This window comes from Xenopus laevis, chromosome 3S (genome assembly GCF_017654675.1).
Source record: "Xenopus laevis strain J_2021 chromosome 3S, Xenopus_laevis_v10.1, whole genome shotgun sequence".
NCBI classification, from domain to species: domain Eukaryota; kingdom Metazoa; phylum Chordata; class Amphibia; order Anura; family Pipidae; genus Xenopus; species Xenopus laevis.
Genome location: NC_054376.1, coordinates 125,598,841 through 125,609,585, shown reverse-complemented (window position 1 = coordinate 125,609,585; position 10,745 = coordinate 125,598,841). Strand labels below are relative to the sequence as shown.

At 40.6% G+C, this 10,745-nt stretch overlaps 1 protein-coding gene across 1 annotated transcript; it reads left to right on the top strand.

Moving 5' to 3' along the window:
* Nucleotides 1–3,199: 3,199 nt before the first annotated feature.
* On the top strand, nucleotides 3,200–9,064 carry wdr83os.S (WD repeat domain 83 opposite strand S homeolog). The gene is made up of 4 exons (XM_041588926.1): nucleotides 3,200–3,450; nucleotides 4,715–4,820; nucleotides 7,216–7,313; nucleotides 8,876–9,064. Exons 1-4 carry the CDS (start codon nucleotides 3,401–3,403, stop codon nucleotides 8,940–8,942), a joined length of 321 nt encoding a protein of 106 aa, XP_041444860.1. The 5' UTR covers nucleotides 3,200–3,400; the 3' UTR covers nucleotides 8,943–9,064.
* Nucleotides 9,065–10,745: the final 1,681 nt, after the last annotated feature.

Here is a 10,745-nt window from a genome sequence, read left to right as displayed (position 1 = left end):
TTTTAATGGAAAGACAGGAAACACAATCATAAGTTAATCACTTTCCAGGCCATAAAAGCCTCTACTTTATTAAACAGTACAGAGAGTTTTGGGACACAAATTCAAAGACAACAACATTTTGTTGGTGGTGTTCCTCCATTGTTTCATATGCACCAAAGTCATTGTGTATGAAGCATTGTCACAGCAGCCAAATATCCAACTTGTATCAGTGACAGTAGAGAAATGCCGTATTTAAAGGGGTGAAGATCCCCATGTAACTGGAATTGATTCACAGGGAGACAGTATAGAGTAGGGGTCCACAACCTTTTTTTCCCCTGAGCCACATTTAAATATAAAGGGAGTTGGGGAACAACACAAGCATTAAAGTATTTCCAGGGGGTGCTAAATAAGGGCTGTGATTGGCTATTTGATGGGCCCTATGTTGACTGGCAGCCTACGGGAGACTCTGATTAGCAGTACATCTGGTTTTATCCAACCAAAACTTGCCTCCAAGCCTGGAATTCAAAAATAATCACCTGCTTTGAGGCCACTGGGAGCAACATCCAAGGGGTCGGTGAGTAACATGTTGTTCCTGAGCCACTGGTTGGGGATCACTGGTATAGAGGATCCTAAACCTAACCTGAATGTTACATTTAGATTTTATGCATTTTGTCTGCAATGCTTCAGCCTGTAGGGATTTTGGGGGACCGGCACTTCCAAAATAAGAGCAACTGCGCCACGTCGGGGTTCAGCAATATACTGGCATAGGGCACAAACACAGAAGTGTGGCATCAATATGTGTTAGATCTTATCTGAGGAAAGGTCTTTTCCATCTTCACTCTATAAACAAGCAGAAGTTTCAATATTGCATTTCATCTACATCTCCACCCAACTTCTGGGAACTGTTGTGTAACAACCTACAACCAGCGTAAAACCGGGTATTATACAGAAATGCACAGGAGATTAGTGACTGGCATTAGTGATGCACAAATATATCCAATACCCGAGGGTTGGGGAGTTTGGATGATAAAGTGGGGTCGTTTGTGTGGCTCCAGTTATTGCTATTACCTTTGCTGTCATTTTCCAGGGAGCTCTTTGTGTTGGTGACCTCAGTGAAAGGCCCCTCTCCCATCCATGGCATCACCAGCAGGTTCAGGTAAAGTTAAAAATAAGGGTCTGAGGACTTGGGTGCTAGTTCAGGTGATAGAGTTTGTAATCTGCATATAACTACTGGCTAGGTCTCTCTAATTATGTTCCCATCCTGACAGTTCCCCCAGTTCATTGGTCATACCTGTGGCTAATAATAATAAAAAATCCAAATATATATGTATAGTCAGTCTGGGGAATACAGGCTTTGTGGGGTCCCCCTAGGCCGGGCCATGCAAATAATCAAACGGTGCTCAATGCTTTAGCTACTGTATAGGCCTTTGGAGGGAATAAATTGGGGCTGATGGGAATGACCTGAAGCCACCAAGAGATTCTCTGCTGCTCTGGCAGGTCAGTTCATGTGGTTTATGCGATCACTGAACTATCATTTTCAGCACCCAGGGCAGCAAAGAGGGTGTAGTCTTTGGTTGAGTCCCATCCACCCCATCAAACAACATCTAAAGCTGGCCATAGACATGCAGATTTACCTGCAATATCAGACGATCGGACGTCCCCATCTCCCGACCTGCCACTAACCATTCAGATTAAATAAAGTAGTAAAAGAACAGATCAGCAATGTTCTGCCCCTGACAGCAATCGTACGATAGTTATGTCCGACAAAGCTAGTGAGTCTCCCTCTGAAAATCGTACGATCGGCAATACACGCAGAGATTATCAGCAGCCGACAGAAATCTTTTAACATGTCCGATCGACCAAACGACCGATCTCCGCCGGACGAAAAATGTCGGGACTCTCCACACATGGTCCGAAAATCGTACAAATCCTCGATTCTTACGATCGAATCTCTGCGCCTATGGCCATCTTACGGCTACACATAAAGGGGCACATTTACTATTAGTCGAATATCGAGGGTTAATTAACCCTCGATATTCAAACCTTGAAGTAAAATCCTTCAAATATCGAAGTCGAAGGATTTACCTCATTTCGATTGATTGAACGATTAAATCCTTCAAATCGAACGATTCTAAGGATTTTCCTTCGATCAAAAAAAGCTTATGGGGACCTTCCCCATAGGCTAACATTGATGCTCGGTAGGTTTTAGGTGGCGAAGTAGGTAGTCGAAGTTTTTTTTAAAGAGACAGTACTTCGATTATCGAATGGTTGAATAGTCAAACTATTTTTAGTTCGAACCGTTCGATTCAAAGCCGTAGTCGAAGATCGAAGTAGCCAATTCGATGGTCGAGGTAGCCAAAAAAATATTTGAAATTCGAAGTATTTTTTATTCTAATCCTTCACCTGAGCTTAGTAAATGTGCCCCTTATTGTTATTGCTACTTTTCATTGCTCCTCTTTCTATTCAGGCCTCTCTTATTCATATTCCAGTCTCGTATTCAAATCAGTGCACGGTTACTAGGGGAATTTGGACCCTAACAACCAGATAACTAAAATTACAAACTGGAGAGCTGCTGAATAAAAAGCGAAATAAGTCAAACACCACAGATAATAAAAAATGAAAACCAATTGCAAATGGTCTCAGAATATCCCTCTCTACATCAGACTAACACATACCTCCCAACTGTCCCTTTTTCGGAGGGACAGTCCCTCTTTTGACAGCTCAACCCGCAGTCCCTCATTTGTACTGGAAAGTCCCTCTTTTCTCTGCACTGAACAGCCAGAAAAAGAAACAAAGTTTCTCACTTAATTGGCTTTTAGCAGAGAGCCCAGAACAGCTAACAGGTGCAAATAAGATACTTTGTAACAATTTTGAGACACAAAAAACAGTTTAGATAAGGAGAAATATTTTCAAACTTTCATAACCTGCCAAATTTTGTAAAATGAACATGGCAATTAGGGGGTGTGGCCACAGAAATGGACGTGGCCCAAAAAATTTGCTGTTCTACGTCCAAAAAAAATTTTTGTCCCTCTTTTTACTTCCAAAATGTTGGGAGGTATGCTAACAGTTAATTTAAAGGTGAACAACCCCTTTAATATCTGAATATGGAGCTACTTGTTAGAAAGCCAAGGGCAGAGTGAGGGGGACGATTTGGAGACACTCACTACACTACAGAAATGGGCGACCCCAACCCCCACTTAATCACATGCACATTGTCTGACCTCTCCTGCCCCTGCTGTGACATTCTGAAGCCTGGTGATATAAACATTGACCACGTGCTCCTCCCCACCAACACTTCCTGTTCTTGTGATCACGTGTCCCCGGACGTCCGCTGTCAGTGCCGGAAGTGGGGAGCAGCTGTCTTGGGTCATCACTAGAATCAGGATTAGACGCTTCCTGTTAAGCCAAAATCCAGCGAGAGATGACGGGTAACGGAGCGAACGACCCGAGGAGACCGGGGAAAATAAACCGGTGAGGCAATGGGACGTTTTATACTTGTTCCCTAGAATGAAGCAGCTGCCCAGCAGCCATAGCTTTACTCTACCAGTGCTCAGGGCTGGTTTTGGCGTTGGAAAGAAAGGGGTTTGTCTGGGCGAGGTTCCTTCTACGTGTAACTCGATAATATGCCCTGTATTATATTTATATGCTAAAACTTCCCTCCCTCTATATATGAACTAAACCTGACATCACTGAGACTTCTAGTTCAACCACAGCTGTAAGAGACACATTCGTCATCCATTTCAATTAATTGCCAGAGAATACAGTTAAAACCAATAGAGTTGCTATATGATATAACCACAGGAGTTAATGTATTATGGGCGTGTAGCTTATTCAATGGACTTGCCCAGGCTGGTCCAGTTGCAAAGGGGAATTATGTGTTTTATAGAGGGGTCCTTGAGCTTTAATGTGGTTTACACACATGTCCAACACCTATAGACTAAATCTGAACTCTACACGAAGACTCGTCAGTCTTCAGAATTAGCGAGAGGGGAGCTTTGCAGTTGAATGGGGCAGTTTAAAGGAGAACTAAAACCTAACTAAAGAAGTAGGTAGAAATGTTGTACATGATGTTTTGTGCTTCTGTACCAGCCCAAGGCAACCACAGCCCTTTAGCAGTAAAGATCTGTGTCTCCAAAGATGCCCCAGTAGCTCCCCATCTTCTTTTCTGCTGATTCACTGCACATGCTCTGTGCTGCTGTCACTTACTGAGCTTAGGGAGCCACTCACAATATACAGTACACATAGAATAGAAATGTCACAATATAAGGCTGATTAGTAATTAATACACATAATTACTACATGGCAGCACAGAAACCAGTGCAATTAGCATCAGAATTGAATAATCAGCAAACCTGTAGCATCAGCTTATATTACAGCCAGGGAAGCTCATTTTCTGCTGGATAATTAGTGACGAGCCCTAAGCTTAGCTTCTCAACAGCCAATCAGAGCCCACTGAGCATGTGAGTGTCACAGACACTTTCCAAGATGGTGACCCCCTGTGACAAGTTTGAAGTCCTGGATCATTGTTGCTATTGACAAGCTCAAACTTTAGCCTCGTGCAGTAAGTTCACTATATAAAAGATGCCATTTTAAACCGTATTCATTGTTAGGGTTTAGTTCTCCTTTAAGTGTAAGGATGGGATAAGAGAAGGCAACTTCTGGAGAGAATATATAATGAAGACGTGTAAAGCGCACACTAGATTCCCCTAATCCTAATAAACTTGTATTTGCATAGGTACAAAGCCCCAACCACAGAGAGCTCCCCTACTCTAGATGATCCTACACCGGATTATATGAACCTGCTGGGGATGATATTCAGTATGTGTGGCCTCATGCTTAAGGTAAGTAATGGGCAAGATTATGGCTTTCTTTAAGTATCTGTGGAGATCAGTCAACTGCAAACTGCTGGGAATTGTAGTTCTATGTAATCTGGGGCGATAAAGTTGTCTGCTTCTACCCTAGAGTTTACAGTCTATGAAGATATTAGGAGCAGCATAAATTGGATTGCAGGAGGGATAATCCTATTATCATACACCGTTTAGACGTAGCCAGATAGTGTTGTATAGCTGGGGCTTTATAGCACACGCTGAGCTAGGATTAGTGCCTGGAGGATCAGAGATTGTTTGCATAAGGGTCAGTCCACACGAGCAGATTCCGGGAGAAAAGTCGCCTGCGCTAAAGCACATGCGACACTTCGTTTTCCAAAGTCATAAAGTTTTCCCCGTGAGGCAACTTCGGAAAACGAAGTGCCGCGTGTGCTTTAGTGCAGGCGACTTTTCATTATAGTGGACGGGAAGACACACTTAGGCAGTTCGGGGAGATTGTTGCCTAGAAGAAGAGGCGATTATTCGCCAGGCGACTAAATCTCCCCGAATCTGTTCGTGCGCACTGACCCTTAAAAGGGTTTTTCCAAATACTTATGTTCAGTTGAGTTGTTTTCAAATTGTTCACCAAAAACACAAGTTTTTTAATTGCTTTCCATCTTTTATTTTTTTTACAGTTTTTTCCCAAAATTCAAGTTTAATATTTATGTCTCTATTGTTTGAGTCTGGCAGCTCAGTGATCCAGGAGCAGATTCTGAACTGTTACAATTTGATATATTTAGTTGATACATTTAGTTGATTCAATTAGTTGATTCAATTAGTTGATTCAATTAGTTGATTCAATTAGTTGATTCAATTAGTTGATACAATTAGTTGATACATTTAGTTGATACATTTAGTTGATTCATTTAGTTGATACATTTAGTTGATACATTTAGTTGATTCATTTAGTCGATTCATTTAGTTGGTACAATTGGTTGATCCATTTCTCAGCAGCATCTCTGGAGTATCAGCAACTATTGTATCAAGTCTAACAGTTGCCTGTAATGAAACTCAGGGATTCTGCTCAGCAGGGACAAACATAAGAAATGGATCAACTAAATGTATCAATTTAGAACAGTTTAGTGCAGAGACACATGGTCAGATTCGGGGAGATTAGTTGCCCGGCAACTAATCTCCTCTTCTTTGGTGCAATTATCTCCCCAAACTGCTTTCCCCTGCCTTCCCGCCGGCTAGAGTATAAATAGCCGTCGGGATGGCACTCGGACCGCTTCGTTTTCCGAACTCGCCCGAAGATTCCTCGTGAGGCTTTGTGCGAAAATGAAGTGCTCCGAGTGCCACCCCACTGGCGATTTACATTCTAGCTGGCAGGAAGGCATTTTGGGGGGAATTAGTCGCCCCGAAGAAGAGGAGATGTGTCGCCGGGCGACAGATTTTCCCAAATCTGACCATGTGTCTCTACCCTTACAGGGTCGGCGACCCCCCCCTCTCAGAGCTTTAGAAGGTGAAAAATGACACGTTACACTTCAATATTAGGAAAACAGTTACACATAGAAAATAAGTAATTGGAAAAAGTCTTTATTTTGGTGATGTATCTGAAACCAACTGAACTGGAAAAAGTGTTTGAAGGTGAACAACCCCTTTAAAGGATAAGCAAACCTTTAAAATAAGTGATGTAATAAAAATAAGTGATGTAATATATGTAAAATTGTTGAAAGTGCTATTCTAAGCACTTTTGTACTTTACATTCATTATTTATTTATGTTTTATTCCAAGATATTAAGGGATACATGTACTGTTAATATGAATGAATTTTAATATATCATTTTTATAGTCAGTTTCCCACCAGTCTGACCACCAAGTAGTCAAGGAAGTTGTCAGGAGAAAGAAAGAGACTGCTCTGATGTTCTTCTGCTTAGGAAAACAATTAGAAACCTTTCTCACATCTTTCCTAAGCAGAAGAACATCAGCCTCTTTCTTTCTCCTGACAACTTCCATGACTACTTGGTGGTCAGACTGGTGGGAAACTGACCAGCAGGTGGCGCTGTTGTAACAAAATTCATTCATATTAACAGCACATGTATCCCTTAATATCTTGGAATTAAAAGAAAATAAATAATGAATGTAAATGACAAAAGTGCTTAGAATAGCCCCCCTTGTCAATGTTATAGTCACTTATTTTATAGGTTTACTTATCCTTTAAGAGAAAAATCCTATCCTGTTCATACATGCTGCGTCATATGTGCAGACCAAGTAAATGGATGGAAGCTGCCATGTTGTTTGTATCTAAATTCCTTTTAATAGCATCCTCTTTCTGACTCACATACATTTATACGGATAAACTCTTGATACACATATGTTTAATTCTGCATTAAATACATACTAATTGTTTCAAATTTCTCACCCTTATTAGCTGAAGTGGTGTGCATGGATTGCAGTGTATTGCTCCTTTATCAGTTTCGCCAATTCTCGCAGCTCCGAAGACACAAAGCAAATGATGAGCAGCTTTATGTAAGTCCTACAGGAGGCCAAAGGAAACTGGGGACTTGCTTACTTCAGGGCTATGGCTAATTTAAAGGAACAGTAACACCAAAAAATTAAAGTATTTTAATGGATCAAGCACAGGATATACAGTAGATAACAGATAAGTACTACAATAGTTTATATAAACAAGCTGCTGTGTAGCCATGGGGGCAGCCATTCAAGCACAGGATACACAGTAGATAACAGATAAGTACTACTATAGTTTATATAAACAAGCTGCTGTGTAGCCATGGGGGCAGCCATTCAAGCACAGGATACACAGTAGATAACAGATAAGTACTACTATAGTTTATATAAACAAGCTGCTGTGTAGCCATGGGGGCAGCCATTCAAGCACAGGATACACAGTAGATAACAGATAAGTACTACTATAGTTTATATAAACAAGCTGCTGTGTAGCCATGGGGGCAGCCATTCAAGCACAGGATACACAGTAGATAACAGATAAATACTACTATAGTTTATATAAACAAGCTGCTGTGTAGCCATGGGGGCAGCCATTCAAGCACAGGATACACAGTAGATAACAGATAAATACTACTATAGTTTATATAAACAAGCTGCTGTGTAGCCATGGGGGCAGCCATTCAAGCACAGGATACACAGTAGATAACAGATAAGTACTACTATAGTTTATATAAACAAGCTGCTGTGTAGCCATGGGGGCAGCCATTCAAGCACAGGATACACATTAGATAACAGATAAGTACTACTATAGTTTATATAAACAAGCTGCTGTGTAGCCATGGGGGCAGCCATTCAGAACAGGATACATAGTAGATAACAGATAAATCCTGAAGAATCCCATTCTATACTACAGAACTTATTTTATCTACTGTGTATCCTGTGCTTGAATGGCTGCCCCCATGGCTACACAGCAGCTTGTTTATAGAAACTATAGTAGTACTTATCTGTTATCTACTGTGTATCATGTGCTTGAATGGCTGCCCCCATGGCTACACAGCAGCTTGTTTATAGAAACTATAGTAGTACTTATCTGTTATCTACTGTGTATCCTGTGCTTGAATGGCTGCCCCATGGCTACACAGCAGCTTGTTTATATAAACTATAGTAGTCTTTCTAAAGAAAACACACAAGTTTTACAAAAGCAGGGTGTACATTATATTCTTATTACTTTACTTACAAACCACTTTCATTTTTTGGTGTTACTGTTCCTTTATGGTGAAAAGGGGGTGGAAGTACAGTATGGATAAGAATATATAGAGAGATTTCAAGAGAAGATAAATATTGTGGGTTAGAGAGAGACCAGGGAAATGTAGTTGTTGGGTTAATGAGGAGAAGGAATTGTGGAGAAGAGAGACCAGGGAGGGAGTAATGGAGGGGGCAGGGGTAAAGCTGGGTAGAGGGAACTGTGAGGCTGGAATGATGAAATCTAGAAGCTGGGTAAAGAGATGGGTTATTGAGACATAATTGTCCCTGATCGAGTGCCACTGGGGCTTGGAATAGGGATGGAGATTCTTGGTATTCCAGCGCTAATTAATAATAATCAATGTATTGTTTCCCCCCAGGTTATCCATCTCTGCTGTAGTAATGTCTTATCTACAGAACCCACAGCCCATGTCACCTCCCTGGTAGGACTATTCATCCGGGGAATCTATACTGTCTGTCAGGCCCCAGGTTTGGGGGTCTTTTCTCAATAAATAGACTGATTCCGGAGATATTTGAGTCTGTGAAGGAGTCTTTGCTGCTGCTCTCAATCTGTAGCCAAGTCGTTCTTTTAGGATCAGTTACTGCAGTAACAACCGTTTATCTCTTTTACTGCCAGCAGGAATGGAATCCACAAAAATGAAATCCCTGTGGAGAACATATAACTTGTCAACAACGTAGATTCTACATCCTTAGCAGTAAAAGTTGAATTGATGTAAATTGACCCAAATTCATTCAATATGTTCATTTTCTATTTCTAGCAGTTTCTGGCGTATTTGTTTTTTTTTAGACTTCTATTACCAGACTTTTGGCTCAATAGAGTGTCCGCAGCCCCAGGATTAGCTGAATACAAGAAATATATATATATATATATATATATATATATATATATATATATATATATATATATATATATATATATATATATATATATATATATATATATATATATATATATATATATATATATATATATATATATATATATATATATATATAAAGTCCATAGACAGGTTCACTGATAACTTTGGGTCTTCAAAAATAACTGCCAAGTAAGCCAAGCTTGCTATTAGTAGTTAAATATTGATTAAAAGGCTGAAAAAGGGGTGGTTAACGTTTAGTATATTATAGAATGTCCAATTCTAAGTAACGTTTCAATTGGTATTCATTTTTTTTTTTTTATATATAGTTCTCTTTATCATCTGACTTCTTTCCAGCTTTCAAATGGGGGTCACTGACCCCATCTAAAAAACAAATGCTCTGTAAGGCTACAAATTTTTTATTACTGATCCTTCTATTCAGCCCTGTCCTATTCATATTACAGTCACTTATTTATATCAGTGCATGGTTGCTGAGGTAATTTGCACCCTAGCAACCAGACTGCTGAAATTACAAACTGGAGAGCTGCTGAATAAAAAGCTAAATAACTGAAAAGCCACAAATAATAAAAAATTAAAAACAGCTGCAAATTGTCTCAGAATATCCCTCTCTACTTCATACTAAAAGTTAACTCAAAGGTGAACAACCCGGGTGGGCTTGGTCTGACCACTGATGTGGACGCACGCACCAGCAGGAGCTCCGCCAAAAAATACCCTGTAAATATCCTGATTCATCTGCAAAATACACCAAAAACATAGCCAGAAGAACCCGCTTGGCGACCCCTACCCCAGAGACAACTAATGGGGCACAGCACACAAGCGAGCACTCAATACCTTGGCTCGGCTAGAGAAGTTTGCCCGGGAAGCCTCCCAAAATGTCGGCTCCTCGGAACAGGTCGTGAGCAACCCCAGCTCCCCAACAGGCACAGAGGGCAGTGAGCATCCAGTACTGACATTGCCCAAAGCTGACCCACCTACACCCAGAGCAGAGCCCACGCTACACTACACGATGGCAGAGATACGCTCAGCCAATACTTTAAAGAAAGAGAGGCTGCTCTGATGTTCTTCTGCTAAGGAAAAGAATTAGAAACCTTTCTCACATCTTTCCTAAGCAGAAGAACATCAGCCTCTTTCTTTCTCCTGACAACTTCCTTGACTACTCATTCATATTAACAGTACATGTATCCCTTAATATCTTGGAATCAAAAGAAAATAAATAATGTAAATGACAAAAGTGCTTAGAATAGCCCCCCATCAATTTTACATTCACTTATTTTAAAGGTTTACTTATCCTTTAACACTCAAGGGAAGGTACCTGTTTCTGCCCTGCTACATACACACCTGTGAGGTATTA